The sequence below is a fragment of the Choloepus didactylus genome, chromosome 4 (assembly GCF_015220235.1).
Source record: "Choloepus didactylus isolate mChoDid1 chromosome 4, mChoDid1.pri, whole genome shotgun sequence".
NCBI classification, from domain to species: domain Eukaryota; kingdom Metazoa; phylum Chordata; class Mammalia; order Pilosa; family Megalonychidae; genus Choloepus; species Choloepus didactylus.
The window spans coordinates 28,675,302-28,699,953 of NC_051310.1; the positions used below are offsets into that span (position 1 = coordinate 28,675,302).

At 38.2% G+C, this 24,652-nt stretch overlaps 1 protein-coding gene across 5 annotated transcripts in view; it reads left to right on the top strand.

Annotated features, from left to right (window-relative positions):
- CEP128 (centrosomal protein 128) overlaps nucleotides 1-24,652 on the top strand; it is a 632,097-nt gene that overhangs the window by 43,529 nt on the left and 563,916 nt on the right. Inside the window, exon 4 of one of the 5 annotated variants that reach the window (XM_037832157.1) lies at nucleotides 23,515-23,522. The exons of the other annotated variants lie outside the window; for them this stretch is intronic. Coding sequence (XP_037688085.1) covers nucleotides 23,515-23,522 — 8 coding nt within the window. The remainder of the gene's footprint in view (nucleotides 1-23,514; nucleotides 23,523-24,652) is intronic. 5 annotated transcript variants of the gene reach the window in all.

The following is a 24,652-nucleotide window of genomic DNA, read 5'->3' on the forward strand; positions in this document are numbered from 1 at the left end:
ATGACATTTAGCCTTCCTATCCATGAACAGGGAATATTTTTCCATCTTTTAAGGTCCTCTTCTATTTCTTTAGTAGAGTTATATAGTTTTCTTTGTATAGGTCTGTTACATCTTTGGTTAAGTTTATTCTAGGTACTTGAGTTTTTTAGTTGAAAATGGTGTATTTTTCTTGAGTGTCTCTTCACTTTGTTCATTTCTAGCATATAGAAACATTACTGACTTATGTGCATTAATCTTGTATCCCACTACTTTGCTAAATTTGTTTAATAGCTCTAGTAGCTGTATTGTCGATTTCTTAGGGTTTTTCACTTATAGGATCATATCATCTGCAAATAATGGCAGTTTTACTTCTTCCTTTCCAATTTGGATGCCTTTTATTTCTTTGTCTTGCCAGATTGCCCTGGCTAGCACTTCCAGCACAATGTTGAATAACAGTGGTGACAGCGGGCATCCTTGTCTCATTCCTGATCTTAGAGTTAAGGCTTTCAGTCTCTCACCATTGAGTACTAGGCTGGCTGTGTGTTTTTCATATATGCTCTTTATCATATTGAGGTAATTTCCTTCAATTCCTACCTTTTGAAGTGTTTTTATCAAAAAGGAATGTTGGCTTTTGTCTAATGCTTTTTCAGCATCTACTGAGATGATCATTTTTCTCTTTTGATTTGTTAATGTGTTGTAATATATTGATTGATTTTCTTAGGTTGAACCATTGTTGCATGCCTGGAATGAACCCCACTTGGTCATGGTGTATGATTTTTTTAATGTGTCTTTGGATTAGATTTGCAAATATTTTGTTGAGAATTTTTGCGTCTATATTCATTAGGGAGATTGGCCTGTAGTTTTCCTTTTTTGTAGCATCTTTGCCTGGTTTTGGTATTAGATTGATGTTAGCGTCATAAAATGTGTTAGGTTGTGTTCCATTTTCTTCAATGTTTTGAAAGAGTTTAAGTAAGATTGTTGTCAGTTCTTTTTGGAGAGTTTGGTAGAATTCCCCTGTGAAGCCATCTGGCCCTAGGCATTTATTTGTGGGAAGTTTTTTGATGACTGATTGGATATCTTTGCTTGAGATTGGTTGGTTGAGGTCTTCTGTTTCTTCTGTGGTCAGTCTAGGTTGTTCATATGTTTCCAGGAAATTGTCTATTTCCTCTACATTATCTAGTTTGTTGGCATACAGTTGTTCATAGTAACCTCTTGTAATTTTTTAAATTTCTTTGGGATCTGCAGGAATGTCACCTTTCTCGTTCATTAGTTTGTTTATATGGGTCCTCTCTCTTTTTGATTTTGTCAGTCTAACTAGGGGCTTGTCAATCTTGTTGATCTTCTCAAAGACCAACTTTTGGTGTTATTTTTTCTCTCTTGTTTTTTTGTTCTCTATGTCATTTATTTCTTCTTTAATCCTTATTATTTCTTCTACTTGGTTTAGGATTGGTTTGCTGTTCATTTTCTAGCTTCTTCAGTTGCTCCATTAGTTCTTGGACTTTAGCTCTTTCTTCCTTTTTGATGTATGCCTTTAGTGCTATAAATTTCCCCCTCAGTACTGCTTTTGCTGCATCCCATAGGTTTTGATATGTTGTGTTCTCATTTTCGTTTGTCTCTATATATTTAGCAATTTCTCTTGCTATTTCTTCTTCAACCCACTGATTGTTTAGGAGTGTGTTGTTTAACCTCCAGGTATTTGTGAATTTTCTAAGTTTCTGATGCTTATTGACTTCTAATTGTATTCCATTGTTGTCAGAGAATGTGCTTTGAATAATTTCAATTTTTTTAAATTTATTGAGGCTTGTTTTATGTCCCAGCATATGATCTGTTCTGGAGAAAATTCTATGAGCACTAGAGAAGAATGTGTATCCTGGTGATTGGGGATGTACTGTTCTTTATATGTCTGTGAAATCCAATTCGTGTATCAGATTGTTTAGGTTTTCAGTTTCCTTATTGGTCTTCTGTCTGGTTGGTCTATCTATAGGAGAGAGTGTTGTGTTGAAATCTCCCACAATTATTGTGGAAACATCAATTGCTTCCTTTTGTTTTGCCAGTTTGTCTCATGTATTTTGTGGCACCTTTATTGAGTGCATAAACATTTATGATTGTTATTTCTTCTTTTGAGTTGCCTCTTTTATTGGTATGTAGTGGCCTTCTTTGTCTCTAATAACATCCTTGCATTTAAAGTCTATTTTATCTGAGATTAATATTGCTACTCCTGCTTTCTTTTGGCTGTAGCTTGCATGAAATATTTTTTTCCATCCTTTCACTTTCAATTTCTTTGTGTCCCTGTGTCTAAGATGAGTCTCTTGTATGCAACATATTGATGGTTCGTATTTTTTGATCCATTCTACCAATCTATATCTTTTAATTGGGGGGTTTAATCCATTTACATTCAACGTATTACTGTGAAGGCATTCCTTGAATCAGCCATCCTATCCTTTGGTTTATGTTTGTCAGAAATATGTTTTTCCCCTCTCTCTTAATGTCCTTTAATGGACTCATACTGAATCTCTTTAGTACTGAACCTTTCTCCATCTCCTTCTCTCCTTTCCTTGTTTCTCTGTCAGTAGGGCTCCCTTTAGTCCTCAAGTAGGGTAGGTCTCTTGTTAGGAAGTTCTCTTAGCATTTGTTTGTGAAAAATTTATGCTTTCCCTCAAATTGGAAGGAGAGCTTTGCTGGATAAAGAATTCTTGGTTGGCAATTTTTCTCTCTCAGAATTTTAAATATGTCATGCCACTGCCTTCTCGCCTCCATGGTGGCTGCTGAGTAGTCACTACTTAGTCTTATGCTGTTTCCTTTGTAAGTGGTGAATTACTTTTCTTTTGCTGCTTTCAGAACTTGCTGCTTCTCTTCAATATTTGACAGTCTGATCCGAACATATCTCAGAGTGGGTTTGTTTGTATTTATTCTATTCGGAGTTCGTTGGGCATTTATGCTTTGTGTATTTATGTTGTTTAGAAGGTTTGGGCAGTTTTCCCCAACAATTTCTTTGAATACTCTTCCTAGACTGTTACCCTTCTCTTCCCCTTCTGGAACACCAATGAGTCTTATATTTGGATGTTTTATATTATCTGTCATATTCCTGAGGTCCTTTTTGATTTTTTCGATTTTTTCCCCAGTCTTTCTTTTGTTCTTTCATTTTCCATTCTGTCATCCTCGAGGGCACTGATTCACTGTTCAGCTTCCTCTATTGTTGTACTATGAGTAGCCAGAATTTTTTTAATTTGGTCGACACTTTCTTTTATTTCCACAAGATCGTGTTTTTTTTATTTACTCCTGAAATTTCTTCCTTATGCTCTTCCAGGGTCTTCTTCATGTCTTGTATATCTTATGCCATGCTCTCATTGTTTGTCTTTAGTTCTTTGATTAATTGCTCCAAATACTGTGTTTTTTCTGATCTTTTGATTTAGGTGTTTGGGTTTGGGTTATCCATATCATCTGTTTTTTTCATATGCTTTAAAATTTTCTGTTGTTTTTGGTCTCTTGGCATTTGCTTAACTTGACAGGGTTCTTTTAGAATATGTACACTGATTCAAACACTTATCTCTAATTTGTCAGTTCTACAGCTCGGTGGAGTACCCATTTTCTAACTAACCTTCAGGTGGCATCTGTGAGCCATCTATTCCTCACAAGCAAGTTCTCCCCAACTTTGTCTTTGTGGTGAGTGGGGGTCTGAGTCTTGTGCACCAGGGTTGCGTGTGTAGTTGGTGCTGCCCACTGTGAATGTGGGGCATGTGTCTGAGTGGTCAGGGAGGAAGGGCAGCTTTAACAGTCAAATCTCCCAGGTGTGCCTGGAGATTTAAAGCTTTTGCAATAGTCTAATCCATCAGTTTAGTCTCACTACAGTTTGTCTCCGCTTCTAACCCACAATTCCTTGGTATTGGCGTATGGTCCCTGGGACTTGTGAGTTGGTCCCTCTTCCAAGCCGTGCCCTCCCAGGGCCTCTGCTGAGGGAAGTCTGTGCTGCATCACAGGTGAGTGCCATCCCCTAAGGGAAGTTCTAGGCTGTAGGGCCATGTAGGAGTGTTCCCAGCCTGCTGAATTGATGGCTGAATGAAGCATGTTAATTTCCCCCTTTCCACACAGCTCCACCTTCCCAGCTCTGGGACAGTTAGCTGTGGGTGCGCGAAAGGCTATCATCGACGTCAGGTATTGTGGCGTGTGCGCTTGTTGCTGGAAACACTTCCCGTCACACTGGGTTGTTTGGGGCAGCTCTGTGCCGTGGTGCTGGCACCGGGCAGGAGCATTTCCAGCCCACCAGGAAGATGGCTGTAAGGGGTGCCCCCCTTTTCTTGGGAAGTTATGGTGTTTAGTGAATTTTCTCAGCTGCTAGACTTACTGCTTTGTCCCTCAAAGCTATCTTAGCTCTGCTCTTGCCTGGGCCCCAGTTGCAAGTCTTTGAGGCTTTTTCTAATTGTTTTAGAGTAATTGTTTTAGAAAAAGAGAAAAAGATAAAAAAAAAAAGAGAAAAAGTAGGGCCCTCCTTGCAGATCTAATGGGCAATTGAAATGGTAAGAGACAAGGAGTTCAGGGCCATTAAGGAACAAGCAAGAAAGCAGAGAAACCAGCTCTTCAGACAAGGGTCCTCGCCCTCTGGATTTGCATATGCGCCTGATTCTGTTTGAACCCTGCCGTTCTCCATTTTATGTTCACTGGAACTCCAAAAAGTCTCTGTTTTTACTTTTGGGTTTTTTTTGCTGCTTTTGCTAGCCCTATCTCCTTTCCTCTGGGCTGACTGCTCCCAGGTTCTCCGGTGTCTGGTCTCAGTCTATCTGTGTTTGGAATTTTTGATCAGCTGTTTGAGTTTTCAATCAGAGCTGCAACTGTAGTTCTCCCTCCTGGTTCCCAGCACCAATGGCCCCTCCTCCCATAGGACTGAGCCTGGTAGGTAGGGGCGCAGGTTCCCTGGGCTTGAGAACTTATAGATTTTGCTGATCTCAGCTGTTCCATGTGTTCATGAGTGTTGTATGAAGTATGCCAAGGTCAAATTGCTCTGTGGTGTCCGGTCCATGCAGTTCCTGGCTTTCTACCTACTGCCCTGGAAGAGTAACTAAAACCTACACCTCACCACTCCACCATCTTTTCCGCCCTCCCAAGTATACATCTTTTAAGAATTTCCTATTGATTTTTTGTTGTGGTCATTTTCTCTCCCAAATGTGCTTAGTTGAGGATAGGATTAGATTGTTTTGAGATTATGAATATGTGACAAATAAACTGGTCATGAGTGAAGAAGTTGGTGATGCTCTATACCAACTAATGAAAGTTATGCACATGGTTCCTTGCTGTTGCCCATCTTGTCAAATTTTATTAAATTACTTATTTTTCAGACATTTCTGACTGTTTGTGGATCATTTTCCTAGCTATTCAATATTGCTTGGAAACTTCACTTTTCTAGGGACTTGAAAAGAATCTTGCTTTTATGAACTTCAAAAGTAATTATTTTTTACTTTGAAAAACAAGCTATACATGATAGTTGAGATTAAAAATACACTGGAAGATACAACAGCAGATTTGAACTGAAAGAAGAAAGAATCAGCAAACTAGAAGACAGAACACCTGAAATCATACCATTAGCCTAACAGATATAGAAAAGAATAGAAAAAATTGAGCAGTGTCTCAGGGATTTGAGTGACTACATGAAGTACACAAACACATGTGTCATGGGTGTCCCAGAAGTAATAGAGAAGGGAAAAGAGGCATAAAGAATATTTGAGGAAATAATGGCCAAAAATATAAAGACATAAATGTACATGTCCAAGAAGCCCTGTATACTCCAAACAGAATAAATCCTAATAGATGTATTCTGAGACACATACTAATTAGTATGTCAAATGTCAAAGATAACAAGAGACTTCTGAAAGCAGCAAGAACAAAGTAATTCATCACATGGAAGGGATTGTGAATAAGAGTAAGTGCTAATTTCTCACCACAAACTGCAGAGATGAGAAGGCAGTGGTACGATATATTTAAGGTACTGAAAGAGAAAAACTTCCTGCCCCAAATCTTTAGGTGGCAAAACTGTCCTTCAAAAATAAGGGAAAGTTTAAAGTATTCACTGATAAACAGAAACTAATAGAGTTTGTCAACAAGAGACCTGCCCTTCAAGAATTACTACAGGGAGTTCTGCAGGTTGAATGGAAAAGCGAAGAGAGTGGCTTGAAGTGGTGTGAAGAAATGAAGATTATCAGTAAGTGTAACTAAAAGGGTAAATGCAAAACCGGATAGTACTGTTTCCTCAATATACTACTTTAAATTTTTTTTTTTTTTTTTTTTTTTTAGGTGTAGGTTTTTTTTTTTTTTAATCATCATTTTATTGAGATATATTCACATACCATGCAGTCATACAAAACAAATTGTACTTTCGATTGTTTACAGTACCATTACATAGTTGTACATTCATCACCTAAATCAATCCCTGACACCTTCATTAGCACACACACAAAAATAACAAGAATAATAATTAGAGTGAAAAAGAGCAATTGAAGTAAAAAAGAACACTAGGTACCTTTGTCTGTTTGTTTGCTTCCCCTACTTTTCTACACATCCATCCATAAACTAGACAAAGTGGAGTTTGGTCCTTATGGCATTCCCAATCCCACTATCACCCCTCATAAGCTACATTTTTATACAACTGTCTTCGAGATTCATGGGTTCTGGGTTGTAGTTTAATAGTCTCAGGTATCCACCACCAGCTACCCCAATTCCTTAGAACCTAAAAAAGGTTGTCTAAAGTGTGCGTAAGAGTGCCCACCAGAGTGATCTCTCGGCTTGCCCTGGAATCTCTCTGCCACTGAAGCTTATCTCACCTCCCTTCACATCCCCCTTTTGGTCAAGAAGATGTTCCCCATCCCACGATGCCGGGTCCACATTCCTCCCCGGGAGTCATATTCCACTTTGCCAGGGAGATTCACTTCCCTGGGTGTCTGATCCCACGTAGGGGGGAGGGCAGTGATTTCACCTTTCAAGTTGGCTTAGCCAGAGAGAGAGGGCCACATCTGAGCAACAAAGAGGCATTCAGGAGGAGACTCTTAGGCACAAATACAGGGAGGCCTAGCCTCTCCTTTGCAGCAACCGTCTTCCCAAGGGTAAAACTTATGGTAGAGGGCTCAACCCATCAAACCACCAGTCCCCTATGTCTGTGGTCATGTTAGCAACCATGGAGGTGGGGTAGGCCAATACCCCTGCATTCTCCACAGGCTCCTCAAGGGGGCACTACATCTTTTTTTTTTTTTTTTCCTTGTTTGTCTTTTTTCTTTTTTTTTAACTTTCCCTTCTTTTTTCAAATCAACTGTATGAAAAAAAAAGTTAAAAAGAAAACAAACATACAATAAAAGAACATTTCAAAGAGACCATAGCAAGGGAGTAAGAAAAAGACAACTAACCTAAGATAACTGCTTAACTTCCAACATGTTCCTACTTTACCCCAAGAAAGTTACATAATATAGCAACATTTCAGTGAACTTGTTCCTACTACATCCATCAGAAATTAACAGACCATAGTCATTTCTGGGCATCCCCAGAACGTTAAATAGCTTATCTGTTCTTCTTGGATTATTGTTCCCCCTTCCTTAATTGCTCTCTACTGCTAGTTCCCCTACATTCTACATTATAAACCATTTGTTTTACATTTTTCAAAGTTCACATTAGTGGTAGCATATAATATTCCTCTTTTTGTGCCTGGCTTATTTCGCTCAGCATTATGTCTTCAAGGTTCATCCATGTTGTCATATGTTTCACCAGATCGTTCCTTCTTACTGCCGCGTAGTATTCCATCGTGTGTATATACCACATTTTATTTATCCACTCATCTGTTGAAGGACATTTGGGTTGTTTCCATCTCTTGGCAATTGTGAATAATGCTGCTATGAACATTGGCGTGCAGATATCTGTTCGTGTCACTGCTTTCTGATCTTCCGGGTATATACCGAGAAGTGCAATCGCTGGATCGAATGGTAGCTCTATATCTAGTTTTCTAAGGAACTGCCAGACTGACTTCCAGAGTGGCTGAACCATTATACAGTCCCACCAACAATGAATAAGAGTTCCAATTTCTCCACATCCCCTCCAGCATTTGTAGTTTCCTGTTTGTTTAATGGCAGCCATTCTAACCGGTGTTAGATGGTATCTCATTGTGGTCTTAATTTGCATCTCTCTAATAGCTAGTGAAGCTGAACATTTTTTCATGTGTTTCTTGGCCATTTGTATTTCCTCTTCAGAGAACTGTCTTTTCATATCTTTTGCCCATTTTATAATTGGGCTGTCTGTACTATTGTCATTGAGTTGTAGGATTTCTTTGTATATGCAAGATATCAGTCTTTTGTCAGATACATGGTTTCCAAAAATTTTTTCCCATTGAGTTGGCTGCCTCTTTACCTTTTTGAGAAATTCCTTTGAGGTGCAGAAACTTCTAAGCTTGAGGAGTTCCCATTTATCTATTTTCTCTTTTGTTGCTTGTGCTTTGGGTGTAAAGTCTAGGAAGTGGCCTACTAATACAAGGTCTTGAAGATGTTTTCCTACATTATCTTCTAGGATTTTTATGGTACTTTCTTTTATATTGAGATCTTTGGTCCATTTTGAGTTAATTTTTGTGTAGGGGGTGAGGTAGGGGTCCTCTTTCATTCTTTTGGATATGGATATCCAACTCTCCCAGCCCCATTTGTTGAAAAGACCATTATGGCTCAGTTCGGTGACTTTGGGGGCCTTATCAAAGATCAGTCGGCCATAGATCTGAGGGTCTATCTCTGAATTCTCAATTCGATTCCATTGATCTATATGTCTATCTTTGTGCCAGTACCATGCTGTTTTGGCAACTGTGGCTTTATAATAAGCTTCAAAGTCAGGGAGTGTAAGTCCTCCCACTTCGTTTTTCTTTTTTAGAGTGACTTTAGCAATTCGAGGCATCTTCCCTTTCCAAATAAATTTGATAACTAGCTTTTCCAAGTCTGCAAAGTAGGTTGTTGGAATTTTGATTGGGATTGCATTGAATCTGTAGATGAGTTTGGGTAGAATTGACATCTTAATGACATTTAGCCTTCCTATCCATGAACATGGAATATTTTTCCATCTTTTAAGGTCCCCTTCTATTTCTTTTAGTAGAGTTATGTAGTTTTCTTTGTATAGGTCTTTTACATCTTTGGTTAAGTTTATTCCTAGGTACTTGATTTTTTTAGTTGCTATTGAAAATGGTATCTTTTTCTTGAGTGTCTCTTCAGTTTGTTCATTTCTAGCATATAGAAACATTACTGACTTATGTGCATTAATCTTGTATCCCGCTACTTTGCTAAATTTGTTTATTAGCTCTAGTAGGTGTATCGTTGATTTCTCAGGGTTTTCTAGATATAAGATCATATCATCTGCAAACAATGACAGTTTTACTTCTTCTTTTCCAATTTGGATGCCTTTTATTTCTTTGTCTTGCCGGATTGCCCTGGCTAGCACTTCCAGCACAATGTTGAATAACAGTGGTGACAGCGGGCATCCTTGTCTTGTTCCTGATCTTAGAGGGAAGGCTTTCAGTCTCTCACCATTGAGTACTATGCTGGCTGTGGGTTTTTTCATATATGCTCTTTATCATGTTGAGGAAGTTTCCTTCAATTCCTACCTTTTGAAGTGTTTTTATCAAAAAGGGATGTTGGATTTTGTCAAATGCTTTTTCAGCATCTATTGAGATGCTCAATTGATTTTTCCCTTTCGAGTTTTTAATGTGTTGTAATACATTGATTGTTTTTCTTATGTTGAACCATCCTTGCATGCCTGGAATGAACCCCACTTGGTCATGGTGTATGATTTTTTTAATGTGTCTTTGGATTCGATTTGCAAGTATTTTGTTGAGGATTTTTGCATCTATATTCATTAGGGAGATTGGCCGGTAGTTTTCCTTTTTTGTAGCATCTTTGCCTGGTTTTGGTATTAGATTGATGTTAGCTTCATAAAATGAGTTAAGTAGTGTTCCATTTTTTTCAATGTTTTGAAAGAGTTTGAGTAAGATTGGTGTCAGTTCTTTCTGGAAAGTTTGGTAGAATTCCCCTGTGAAGCCATCTGGCCCTGGGCATTTATTTGTGGGAAGATTTTTGATGACTGATTGGATCTCTTTGCTTGTGATGGGTTGGTTGAGGTCTTCTATTTCTTCTCTGGTCAGTCTAGGTTGTTCATATGTTTCCAGGAAATTGTCCATTTCTTCTACATTATCCAGTTTGTTGCCATACAGTTGTTCATAATATCCTCTTATATTTTTTTTAATTTCTTCAGGATCTGCAGTTATGTCACCTTTTTCATTCATTATTTTGTTTATATGGGTCTTCTCTCTTTTTGATTTTGTCAGTCTAGCTAGGGGCTTGTCAATCTTGTTGATCTTCTCAAAGAACCAACTTTTGGTGATATTTATCCTTTCTATTGTTTTTTTTGTTCTCTATGTCATTTATTTCTGCTTTAATCCTTGTTATTTCTTTTCTTGTACTTGGTTTAGGATTGGTTTGCTGTTCATTTTCTAGCTTCTTCAGTTGATCCATTAGTTCTTTGATTTTGGCTCTTTCTTCCTTTTTAATATATGCGTTTAGTGCTATAAATTTCCCCCTGAGCACTGCTTTTGCTGCATCCCATAGGTTTTGGTATGTTGTGTTCTCATTTTCATTCGTCTCTATATATTTAGCAATTTCTCTTGCTATTTCTTCTTTAACCCACTGATTGTTTAGGAGTGTGTTGTTTAACCTCCAGGTATTTGTGAATTTTCTAAGTCTCTGATGGTTATTGACTTCTAATTGTATTCCATTGTGGTCAGAGAATGTGCTTTGAATAATTTCAATCTTTTTAAATTTATTGAGGCTTGTTTTATGTCCCAGCATATGATCTATTCTGGAGAAAGTTCCGTGAGCACTAGAAAAGTATGTGTATCCTGGTGATTTGGGATGTAATGTCCTGTAGATGTCTGTTAAATCTAATTCATTTATCAGATTGTTTAGGTTTTCAGTTTCCTTATTGGTCTTCTGTCTGGTTGATCTATCTATAGGAGAGAGTGATGTGTTGAAGTCTCCCACAATTATTGTGGAAACATCAATTGCTTCCTTTAGTTTTGCCAATGTTTCTCTCATGTATTTTGTGGCACCTTGATTGGGTGCATAGACATTTACGATTGTTATTTCTTCTTGCTGAATTCCCCTTTTATTAGTATGTAGTGGCCTTCTTTGTCTCTCAAAACATCCCTGCATTTGAAGTCTATTTTATCTGAGATTAATATTGCTACACCTGCTTTCTTTTGGCTGTAGCTTGCATGAAATATTTTTTTCCATCCTTTCACTTTCAGTTTCTTTGTGTCCCTGTGTCTAAGATGAGTCTCTTGTATGCAACATATTGATGGTTCATTTTTTTTGATCCATTCTGCGAATCTATATCTTTTAATTGGGGAGTTTAATCCATTTACATTCAACGTTAAAACCGTGAAGGCATTTCTTGAATCGGCCATCTTATCTTTTGGATTATGTTTGCCATATTTTTCCCTCTCTCTATTAATATCCTTTATTGTACCCATACCGAATCTCTTTAGTACTGAACCTTTCTCCAAGTCTCTCTGTCCTGTCTTTGTTTCTCTGTCTGTAGGGCTCCCTTTAGTATCTCCAGTAGGGCAGGTCTCTTGTTAGCAAATTCTCTCAGCATTTGTTTGTCTGTGAAAAATTTAAGCTCTCCCTCAAATTTGAAGGAGAGCTTTGCTGGATAAAGTATTCTTGGCTGGAAATTCCTCTCACTCAGAATTTTAAATATATCGTGCCACTGCCTTCTCGCCTCCATGGTGGCTGCTGAGTAGTCACTACTTAGTCTTATGCTGTTTCCTTTGTATGTGGTGAATTGCTTTTCTCTTGCTGCTTTCAGAACTTGCTCCTTCTCTTCTATGTTTGACAGTGTGATCAGTATATGTCTCGGAGTGGGTTTTTTTGGATTTATTCTATTTGGAGTTCGCTGAGCATTTATGATTTGTGTATTTATGTTGTTTAGAAGATTTGGGAAGTTTTCCCCAACAATTTCTTTGCATACTCTTCCTAGACCTTTACCCTTTTCTTCCCCTTCTGGGACACCAATGAGTCTTATATTCGGACGTTTCATATTATCTATCATATCCCTGAGGTCCATTTCAAGTTTTTCAATTTTTTTCCCCATTCTTTCTTTTATGCTTTCATTTTCCATTCTGTCATCTTCCAGGTCACTGATTCGTTGTTCAACTTCCTCTAGTCTTGTACTATGAGTGTCCAGAATATTTTTAATTTGGTCAACAGTTTCTTTAATTTCCATAAGATCATCCATTTTTTTATTTAGTCTTGCAATGTCTTCTTTATGCTCTTCTAGGGTCTTCTTGATTTCCTTCATATCCCGTACTATGGTCTCATTGTTCATCTTTAGTTCTTTGAGTAGCTGCTCTAGGTGTGTCTCTTCTGGTCTTTTGAATTGTGTGCTTGGGCTTGGGTTATCCATATCATCTGGTTTTTTCATATGCTTTATAATTTTCTGTTGTTTTTGGCCTCGTGGCATTTGCTGACCTTGATAGGGTTCTTTTAGGGTTTGTAGACCAGTTGAAGTCCTTATCTCTAATTTATCAGATCTACAGCTTCGTGGAGTACACTTTCTCTAACTAACCAGCAGGTGGCGTCCACGAGCCACGTGTTCTCCACAAGCCAGATCTCCCCTGCTTAGCCTTTTTGGTGAGTGGGGGAGTGAGTCTTGTGGGGCCCAATTGGTGTACCAAGCTTGCGTGTGTAGTTGGTGTTGCCTGCCCTGTATGTGGGGCGTGTTTCTGGGCAGTCGGGGAGGGGGGGGTGGCCCTAACAATCAAATCTCCCTGATGATCCTAGAGTTTTAAAGCTACTGCAATAGTCTTATCCTTCAGTTCAGTCCTGCCACAGTTTGTCTCTGCCACTGACCCACAAGTCTTTGGTATTGGCGTATGGCTCCTGAGACTTGCAAGTGGGCCCCTCTTCCAGGCTGTGCACCCCGGGTCCTCTGTTGAGGGATGACTGTGCTATGTCACAGGTGAGTGCCGTCCCCCCAGGGCAGTTCTGGGCTGCTGGGCTGTGTTGGGAGGCTCCCAGTCTGCTCAAATGATGGCTGAATGGGGCTCTGTTAATTCACACTGCTCCCCCTTCCCAGCTCTGGGACATTCAGCTGAGGTTGCAGGGAAGGCTAATGTCCACGCCCAGTTTTGTGGTGTGTGCCTGTTATTTGAAGCACTTCCATCACACTGGGTTGTCTGGGGCAGCTCTGGGCTATGGGGCTGGCGATGGGCAGGAGTGTTTCCTGTCCACCAGGATGGTGGCTGTGAGCGGACACCCCCCTTTTCTTGGGAAGTTGTGTTGTTTAGTGAATTTTCTCAGCCACTGGATTATTGCCTTTTGTCTCAGAGCTCTCTTAGTTCTGCTCTTGACTTGACGTGCCCAAATTTCAATTCTTTGAAGCTTTCTGTATTGAGCTTCTTAGAGTAATTGTTTTAGAAAAAGCAAAAAGGATTTAAAAAAAAAAAAAAAAAAAAAAAAAAAAAAAAAAAAAAAACGGCCCTCCTCAGAGATCTAATGGGTTATTGAAATGCTAATACACAAAGCAACCAGGGCCATTAAGGAAAGGTGCACAGGGCAGAGAGATCAGCCTTGCTTCGGGATTTGCATATGCGCCTCAAGGCCTGATCTCCGCCCTTCCCCTTTCTGTGTTCACCAGAACTCCAAAAATCCTCTGCTTTTATTTTGGAGTTTTTCGTGTTGTTTTTTTTCTATGCCTGTCTCCTCTCTGCTGGGCTGGCTGCTCTCAGAGTCTCTGGTGTCTGGTCTCAGTCTATCTATGGTTGGAGTTTGAATCAGTAGAATGAGTTTCCGATAAGAGCAGCCACTGCAATTCTCCCTTCTCCTTCCTGGAGCTGACAGCCCCTCCTCCCCCGGGACTGAGCCTGGCAGGGAGGGGCGCGGGTCCCCTGGCCGCAAAAACTTACAGATTTCGCTGATCTCAGCAGTTCCACGTTTTCATGAGTGTTGTATGAAGTATGCCCAAAGACAGATTGCTCTGTGGTGTCCAGTCCACGCAGTTCCTGGCTTTTTACCTACTTTCCTGGAGGAGTAACTAAAACATACAGCTCACCAGTCTGCCATCTTGCCCCGCCTCCGGCTTCAACAAAATTTAAAGGTTTGGCTCTGTGAAAGACTCTGATCCGGCCCGGCTCAGGGATTCAGGTGCGGCGGACGAAGTCCCCTCCTGGAGGTGCTGAGTGCTCCTCTACCCACCCACAGCGGTGACTTCTCTACAACTCTGGAGATGCGTGAGTCCAAATTCCGTAGAGCAGCTGGCAACTCTGATAAAGATATTCAATAAACTCTTCAGGAAACACTTCACTGGCTAGCCAAAGAAAAAAGTCTACTTTACTTTTTAATTCCTATAAGAGTCGGAATACAGTTGAACAAGAAAAAGGCATATTTCCTGATAATGGACATGCAAAATATAAAGTGATAAAGTGGGACAGGAGGAACAGGGATATGGGAGCAAGGAATGTGTATGCTATTGAAGCTAAGTTGGTATCTTTTCAAATTAGTAGATTATAGATTTAGGTTGTGTAATAGACAACACAGGATAACCACAAAGAAAATATTTAAAAAGTATACAGAAACAAATGAGAAATGAATCAGTCATGTACTCACAAAAGAACAGCTATACAAAAGAGGTTGAAATAAAGGAAAACAAGACAAAAAGGAGATATGACATATAAAAATCAAAGACAAAATGGCTGAAGTAAGTACTGCTTTTATAGCAATAACACTGAATGTTAATACAGTAAACTCCCCAATCAAAAGACACAGGTTGATAGAATGAATAGAAAAATGTGATCCAATTCTATGTTTTTACAAGAGACTCACTTTAGACCCAAAGACACAAATAGGTTGAAATTGAAAGTTTGGAAAAAGATATCCCATGCAAATTGAACCAAAAAAAAAAAAAAAAAAAAAAAGAATTGGGGTAGCTATACTAATATTGGACAAAATAGACTTTAAGTCAAAAGCTGTTGTAAGAGGCAAAGAAGGGCAATTCACCAAGGAGAAATAATAATCATAGATATTTATGCAAAATACATGAGGCAAACACTGGTAAAACTGAAGGGAGAAATAGAGATCTCTACAGTAATAGTTGGAGACTTCAATACACCACTCTCATCAATAGATAGAACATCTAGATAGAGGATCAATAAGGAAAACAGATCTTGAATAATGTGATAAATGAACTAGACCTAACAGAACATTGCGCTCCCAAACAGCGGGATATACATTTTTCTCAAGTGCTCATGGATCATTCTCCAGGATAGACCACATGTTGGATTACAGGACAAGTCTGAATAAATTTAAAAAGATTGAAATTATACAATGCATCTTCTCTGATGAGAATGGAATGAAGCTGGAAATTGGTAACAGATGGAAAACTGGAAAATCCATAATTATATGGAAATTAAATAGCACACTCTTAAACAGTCAGTGGGTCAAAAAAGAAATTGCAAGGGAAATTAGTAAATATGTTGAAACGAATGAAAATGAGAACAGAACATATCACAAGTTATGGTATGCACTGAAGGACTTTTGAGGGGGGAGATTTATAGCCTTCAAAACTTACATCAAAAAAAGGAGAAAGAGCTAAAATCAAAGACCTTACTGAACACCTGGAAGGACTAGAAAATGAACAGCAAAATAATCCCAAAGCAAGCAGGAGGGAAAAAATAGCAAAGATTAGAGGAGAAATAAATGAAATCAAGAATAAAAATCAATAGAATTAACAAACCAAAAGTAGGTTCTTTGAAAAGATCAATAAAATTGACAAACCCTTAGCTTGACTGAAAAAGAAAAAAGAGAGAAAATGCAAATTAATAAAATCAGAATGAAGTAAGGGGGCAATTACTAATGACCCCCGCAGAAATGAAAAGGATCATAAGAGGATAGTATGAACCACTGTATGCCCCTAAATTAGACATGCATAGCTGAAATGGACAAATTCCTACAAACACACGAACAACCTACACTGACTCTAGAAGAAACCGAAGAAGTTAACAGACTAATCACAAGTAAAGAGATTCAATCAGTCATCAAAAACCTCCTCCAAAAGAAAAGCCCAGGACCAGATGGCTTCACAGGTGAATTCTTCCAATCATTCCAAGAAGAATTAATAGTAATCCTGCTCAAACTCTTTCAAAAAATTGAAGAAGAGGGAAAACTACCTAATTCATTGTATGAGGTCAGCATCAATCACTCAAATACCAAAACTAGAAGAAAAGAAAAATACAGGCCAAGTTCTCTTATGATTATAGATGCAAAAATTCTTAACAAAATACTTGCAAATGGAATCCTACAGCACAATAAGAGAATTATACATTGTGTCAAGTGGGTTTTATCCCAGGTATGCAAGAGTGGTTCAATATAATAGATTCAATTAATGTAATACACCACATTAACAAAATGAAAAAACTACATGATCATTTCCATTGATGCAGAAAAGGCATTTGTGAAAACCCAGCAACCTGTCTTGATAAAAAAGTTTGAAAGATAGGAATAGAAAGAAACTTCCTGAACATGTTAAAGGGCATATATGAAAAGCCCACAGCTAACATTATATTCAATGATGAAAGTCCGAAAGTTTTCCTTCTAAAATCTGGAACAAGACAAGGATGCCCACTGTCACCATTGTTATTCAACATTGTACTGGAAGTTCCAGCTAGAGCAGATAGGCAAGAAAAAATAAATAAAAGTCATCCAAATTGGAAAGGAGAAAGTAAAACTTTCTCTATTTGCAGATGAAATGATCCTATATACTGAAATTTATGAAACATCCACAACAAAGCTACCAGAGCGAATATATGAATTCAGCAAAGTAGCAGGGTAGAAGATAAGCACACAATAATCAGTAGTGTTTCTATGCACTAGTAATGAGCAAATTGAGGAGGAAAATCGAGACAAAGATTCCATTTACAATAGCAACTAAAAGAGTGAAATATCTATGAATAAGTTTAACCAAGGATGTAAAGGACTTGTACCCAGAATACTACAAAACATTGCTAAAAGAAATCAAAGAAGACCTAAGTAAACAGAACATTCCTTGTTTGTGGATTGGAAGATGAAATTTCATTAAGATGTCAGTTCTACCCAAATTGATTTGCAGATTCAACGCAATCCCAATAAATGTTCCAACAACCTTCTTTGATATTGAAAAAACCAATTATCAATTTTATTTGGAAGGTAAGGGGCCTCAAATCACCAAAAATATCTTGAAAAAAAAAAAAGAATGAAGTTGGAAGACTCACACTTCCTGATATTAAAGCATATCACAAAGCCGCAGTGGTCAAAACAGCCTGGTATCGGCACAAGGAGAGATATATTGACCAATGTAATCTAATTGAGAGTTCATAAATAGACCCTAACATCTATGCTCAATTGAGTTTGACAAGGCTGCCAAGTCCTCTCTATTGGGGAAGAATAATTTCTTCAACAAATGGTGCTGGGAGAATTGGATATCCTTATGCAAAAGAATGAAATAGGATCCCCCCCACCCCCACCTCACACCATATACAAAAACTAGAATGGATCAAAGATCTCTTGTAAGACTCAGGACTCTAATACTCCTAAAAGAAAATGTAGGGAAGCATCTTTGGGATTTCATGTTGGGCAACGGTTTACTGGACTTTACAACCAGAGTACAAACAATGAAAGGAAAAAAAATAGATAAATGGGTCTTCCTCAAAACTTTTGGGATTCAAAAGACTTTGTCACAAAAGTGAAAGAACCTATTCAATGGGAGAAAATCTTTGGAAACCACATATCTGATAAGGGTTTAATATCCAGAGTATATAAAGAAATCCTACAACTCGACAATAAAAAAAAAGACAAAACAAAAAAAAACTCAACTAAAACATGGACAAAAGACTTGAATAGACATTTCTTCAAAGAGGATACACAGATGGCTAAAGAGCACATGAAAAGATGCTTAACATCATTGACAATTAGGGAAATGCAAATCAAAACCACAGTGAGATATCATTTCACACCCATTAGAATGACTCCACTATTAAAAAAAAAACAGCAGAAAACTACAAGTATTGGAGAGGATATGGAGAAATAGTAACATTCATTCATTGCTGGTGGGACTGTAAAATGGTACAGTCACTGTGGAAGAGAGTTTCACAGTTCCTCGGCAAGCTAAGTGTGGAATTACTATACAACCTGGCAATCCTGCCACTAGGTATATACCCAGAAGAATTGAAAGCAGGGGTTCGAACAGCTATTTGCTTACTGATGTTAATAGTGGCATTCTTCACAATTGCCAAAAGATGGAAGCAACTCAAGTATCCATCAATTAATGAATGTATAAACAAAATTGGTATATAAATATAATGGAATATTATTCAGCCTTTAAAAGGAATGAAGTCCTGATGTATTTGACATCATAGATGATTCTTGAGAATATTATGTTGAGTGAAATAAGCCAGACACAAAAGGACAAATATTATGTGATATCACTGATAAGAACTTACTTTAATAAGCAAATTCACAGACTTAGAATCAAGATTATAGGATACCCGGGGATAGATTGGGGTTAGAGAATAGGGAGTTAATGCTTAATTTGTATAGAATTTCTATTTAGATTAATTATAAAGGTTTGGAAATGGATGGTGGTGATGGTAGCACATTATTGTGATTGTAATTAACATCACTGAATTATATAGGTGAATGTGGTTACAAAGGTCATATATGTTACTGCAATGAAAATTTAAAAATAAAACAAGACTGTACACCACAATGAACCCTATGGTAGATGGTAGACTATAATTAGTAGTACAAGTATAAGAATGTTCTTTCGTGAATTATAACAAATATATGACACTAATACAAGGTGTTGATAATAGGATAGTATATGGAAAAAAATATACCTCATGTAAACTATGGATAGTAGTACTATCTTAGTAACTTTTCATCAGTTGTACCAGAGATAACTACTGTTAAAAAAAAAAAATTAGTACAATCATGAAAAAGTGCTATCATCAATTCTAAAAAATGTTCCACACCAATGCAAGGTGTTGGTGGTTGGGTGGTATGTGGAAATCCTGTATTTTATATATGATTGTTCTGTAAACCCACAACTTCTCTAATAAATAAATAAATAATAAAAAAAAAAGAAACCCCAAAAACCAAAAAGCAAAACCAACAACAAACCAGAGTTCCAGTTCCAGGTAAGATGGAGTGAGCACAGGCCCCCACTGGATTCAGCTATAACATTTGTACTGAATGCATGGAGTAGCTATTTCAGTATGCTGAAACATAAATTCCAGCAGTCCTTGGTACATGACTTTGATGTAAATGAATTTCAGGTACAACAGCTGTGCCAGTTTGGATGTATCATGTCCCCCAAAATGCCATTACCTTTAATGCAATCTTGTGGGAGCAGACGTATTACTGTTGATTAGGTTGGATTCCTTTGATTGTTTCCATGGACATGTGACACAATGAACTGTGGGTGAGACTTTTGATTGGATAATTTCCATGGAAGTGTTACCTCACCCATTCAGGGTGGGTCTGAATTAAATCACTGGAGCCATATAGAAGAGCTGACAAACAGAATGAGCTTAGAGCACCTAAGAGTGACATTTTGAAGAGGAGCTGCAACTAAGAGAGGACGAAACATCCCAAGAGCAACATTTTGGAGAACACCATTTTGAAACTCGACCTGGGAGCAAGTGGATGCCAGGCACGTGTCTTCCCAGCTAACAGAGGTTTCCAGATGCCATTGGCCATCCTTAAGTGAAGGTACTCTATTGGTAGATGCCTTACCTTGGACACTTTATGGCCTTGAGACTGTAACTGTGTAACCAAGTAAACCCCCTGTTCTAGTTTGCTAATGCTGCTGGGATGCAAAACACCAGAAATGGATTGGCTTTTATAAAAGGTGTTTATTTGGTTACACAGTTACAATCTTAAGGCCATAAAGTGTCCAAGGTAACACATCAGAAATTGGGTACCTTCACTAGAGGATGGCCAATGGTGTCTGGAAAACCTCTGTTAGCTGGGAAGGCACGTGGCTGGCATCTGCTCCAAAGTTCTGATTTCAAAATGGCTTTCTCCCAGGACGTTCCTCTCTAGGCTGCAGTTCCTCAAAAATGTCACTCTTGGTTGCACTTGGGATATTTGTCCTCTCTCAGCTTCTCCGGAGCAAGAGTCTGCCTTCAGTGGCCATTTTCAAACTGTCTCTCATCTGCAGCTCCTGTGCTTTCTTCAAAGCGTCCCTCTTGGCTGGAGCTCCTCTTCAAAATGTGACTCACAGCTGCACTGAATTCCCTCTGCCTGTCAGCTCATTTATATATTTCCACTCATCAAGGCCCACCCTGAATGGGTGGAGCCACAACTCCATGGAAATATCTAATCAGAGTTATCACCTACAGTTGGGTGGGGCACATCTCCATGGAAACATTCAAAGAATTCCAATCTAATCAGCACTAAAATGTCTGCCCCACAAGATTGCATCAAAGATAATGGCGTTTGGGGGACATAATACATTCAAACTGGCACATTCCACCCCCTGGACCCCAAAATGACATTATCTTTCCAAATACAAAATACATTCATCCCACAACAGTATCACAGATACTTAAATCATTTCAGTAACAATAGTTAAGTACAAGATCACATCAAAATCAATTATAGGCGTGGGCAGTCCTAAGGCATAATTTTCCTATAGCTGTGGATCTGTGAACTTAGAACAACTTATGTCTTCCAATATACAAAGGAGGGACATTCATAGGATAAACATTCCCATTGCCATAAGGCGAAACTGAAAGGAAAACAGGGTTCACAGGATCAAAACAGTTCCTAAAACCTGCAGGACAAACTCCATTAGATTTCAAAGTCTGAGAGTCATTTACAGAATGATGTTGCATCCTTGGGGCTTGAGAGAGCAGGAGTCTAACCCTTCCTAAGGGCCTTTGTGGCAGCCCTTTCCTCTCCAAACGCTTGGGTGAGTGCTCCAACATATCCACACATTGGGGAGACCACCTTCTCTGCCCCACCCTCCTCAAATATCGGGGCAGCACCCGGATTCCCTTCCATCTCCGGGGCACATGCTCAACCCCTTAGAACAGTGTAGTGGCAGCCAGGCTCTCCCCAATTCCCTGGGAATGTGCTCAACCCTCTTTGGGGCCTGGGGTTGCAGAACATTTCCTGAGCATCAAGGTGGAAGGCCCACCCTCGACCTCCAGGGCAAACTCACCATTTCCATGCGTGTGGGCTGCTCTGTTCTCCCAGCCCAAGGCCTCTTGACTCCAGACCTCAACCTCCATGGCTCTGTCTTTGAAGAAATTTTTCCTTCAATTTGTTCCTTGTCTGTCTCCTCCAGTCCAGCAATGGCTCTGTCTATGAAGACCTCGCAAAAATTCTGTTGGCTTTGCATGAAGCACACAGGGGTCAAAGCCATCAGACAGTAGGACTTTCCACAGATCCTTTCTGCTTAACTCCTTTTCCAATCTTGGCTTGTACTGAAATGGTAGCTGGGTTCCATGTTTAGTTAAATCCTCATGTTGGGCTGTAGCTTCTGGGGATTCCACCCCCTGGAAGCCTGGAATTTTCCAAACCATCAGTTTCTGGTTTTTTTGAATCTAAGAATTCAGTTCTAAGTTTATCTCTCTCTGCTTGCATTTTACTATAAGCTGCAAGGAGAAGCCAGGGTAGGTCCTCCACACGTAGTCTGGAGATCTCCTCAGCTAAGTATTCCAGGTTGTTGCTTTCAAATTCTTCCTTCCATCTGACACCAGGACACAATTTTGCCAAATTCTCTGCCACTTTAAAACAAGGATCGCCTTTCTTCCAGTTTCCAACAACACATTCATCATTTCTGTTCAAGGACTCGTCAGAAGTATTTTTAAAGTCCATATTTCCACAGTCTCTTCAAAGCAGTTTAGGCCTTTTCTATCAGGCTCCTCACAATTCTTCCAGAATCTTCCCCTTATCCATTTAAAAAGCTGTTCCAACATGTTTGGTATTTGCAAACACAGCAGCAAAAGCACCCCACTCACGGCTCACCCCCTTTATAAAAGCCAACCCATTTCTGGTGTTTTGCATAACAGCAGCATTAGCAAACTGGAGCAACAGTTTAGTCAAATAACACCAGTATCTAAACAACATGGTTCAGATTTCTGCTACTGTGGTATATACTAATATATAGTATGGTAGTATACTAATATACTAATATGGTATATTAAGTCTGAGTAGTAATTACATGAAGTACAGACTTTGCCGCTAGCTCTTCGGTCCACACGTCGTTACATAAATGACAGATACATATTATGACCAGTGGTCAATCACCTCACTCTTTTCAAAGTCTGTCAGTTATTAGTCACAGTCAGCAAAACATGTAGTTGTCCTCTCTCTTTGTTTCTTAGTCATAAACCCATGTGACATTTTACAAAAGTGGATAATCACAGAAGGGAATTGGCCAGTAAAGAATCAAAGTGTAGTAAATAAATGAAAAGTGATAATATTGTTAGTGAAATATGAATCAAATATATTGTAGTTGCAGAAGATATGGCCAAATGTGGGAATGTTTCTCCATATGCAGCTAGGATAACTTGATGAAATTATTTTTAGGGAATGACAGAGTCTTCTTAAGACCTTCTTCAGACTACAAAAATTCACATTTTAAGAATTCCATTTATTTTCCGCTCTGTATTCTTTGCCTATCCTCATAATAATAAAAACTACCATTACCAAACAAAATAATTGTTCTCAGGCATTTTTCTAATTATTTTACATAGGTTTTCTTTTTTATATTCTCACAACTAATGGTAAAGTTATTGTCTGATGGTGTGAGAAAGATGTGTACAGGAGCAGAAGCAATAACAAAGAAGAATAGCTGAGTAAAGCACTGTCAAGCTTCCCTCTGGTCCTTCTGAATTATGATGTTTTTAATGATCACATCTCTTATTTTGAGCACCCATTGTTGCCTGGATGATGTCTGTGAGATTTGGCTTGCAGATTTTTTTGAGTTAAATTATTTTTTTCAGTTTATTAAACTTGGCTTGGGTTTTGTCTTCAGAGTTTTTCGAGTGGAGACAGTACAGGACTTTCGGAGATTTCTCTGAGAATTTTGAAGTTTGGAGTTTTTTATTTTAATGATAATTTAAAAGCATATATAGTTTTTTCATTTCATTTATTTACTGGTTTCCAAAATAATCAGTTGGTTACCCTAGTATCCTCCAGGGTTTACCAATGATTTGTTTTTTTCTTTGAGTATCATTATGAACTCATAGGTGTATACATGTTTGAAGTGTTTCAATCTATTGCAGTGATTATTTTTATTGATCACTCCTTCTCTGGCTAGAAGGAGCCTATTCATCTTGACTCCAGAGTCTAAAAATATATCTCACTGATTTAGACAAACTACCTTATAAACAAGTATTCTCATTTAATTTCAGTGCCCAAGTTTTATTTGTATTCACACTAGAGCAAATTAGAACAATTTTAATTGTTTTAATCTAGTATCCAAATAACAGAGGTGAAGGAGTAGACCTAATTTGTAAATGAAGTATTCATATTAAGTCAAGGTGAAAGTGTGTCATGGCATAATCCATTAATTCCAGTTTCACAGTATTTCAGATAAGGGAAAGTAAGAGAAAATTAAATCATCACTTTTTATGTGGTAAAGTAACCATGCTAGACTCAAAAGAAGCGGTACCATTTGAGTCAGTACCATAGTCTTGTGTTGAGTGTTGAGTTAATTTCAGCAAAATATTGTCTATCATAGTAGATTAATGTTAAATTGACTTTTATTAGTGTTGTTTTGTTTGTATTTTGTCTGGTTTGCATGTAAAATTAGGAGTTGTAATCTTAAGAGTTGAAAACAATTTTTATGATTTTTACATGTTATCTGTTTACCTCTTTGTTTTTGTGTTTTAGAAGTTTTCAGATTGATTTCATAAGTCATGATTAGATTTTGTGTAGTGTCTGTTCCGTCATGACTACTCTAAGTGTAGATTTAAATTCTGCTATTACATTTTTAGTTTTGTGTCTTAGGTGGAGGGCATGTTTTTGCCATGATGCTTGTAGAATTATCAAAATCTTTATCTCACTCATCTATCTCTAATATATCATTTTTTGGCTTTTATATATGAGCCTGTTCATCTCCTATGGCTTTGCATATATCTATTTAGAGTTTTTAAATGAGGTTGCCAAAATTTTTTTTTTCTTATCTAATTTCTGAAATGATTAATTTTCCAACTTCTGTTATTCATCTTAGATTTTGGGGTAATGTTTCCTTTCTCTGGTTCTGCAGTATTTTTCCACGTGTTCTATGGTGGTCTTTTTTTTTTTTTTGGCAGCAGGTTATGCATGTGTGTGTGCCCGAAAATTCACCTATCAGATTTTAGTTATAGGTTGGGATTTGTTGGCAAATAAGCCCACATAAAAAGGATGCTGGTGAGTTCTGCTTCTTGTATTGCTGCATAAGAGTATTTTAGATCAACTCTCCTAGTGAGAACAATTAGAAAGGTGAACAAAATGTTAAAAGAAATATATTGTGAACCCATCAGTACAATACCAATTGCAGTACCAGTACAGGGAGGAATTGAGTAGTTAAGATTTGGCAGAGTGGAGTCCAGAATATAAGTCCAGCATTTGGAGCTCTTTCCCTGTCA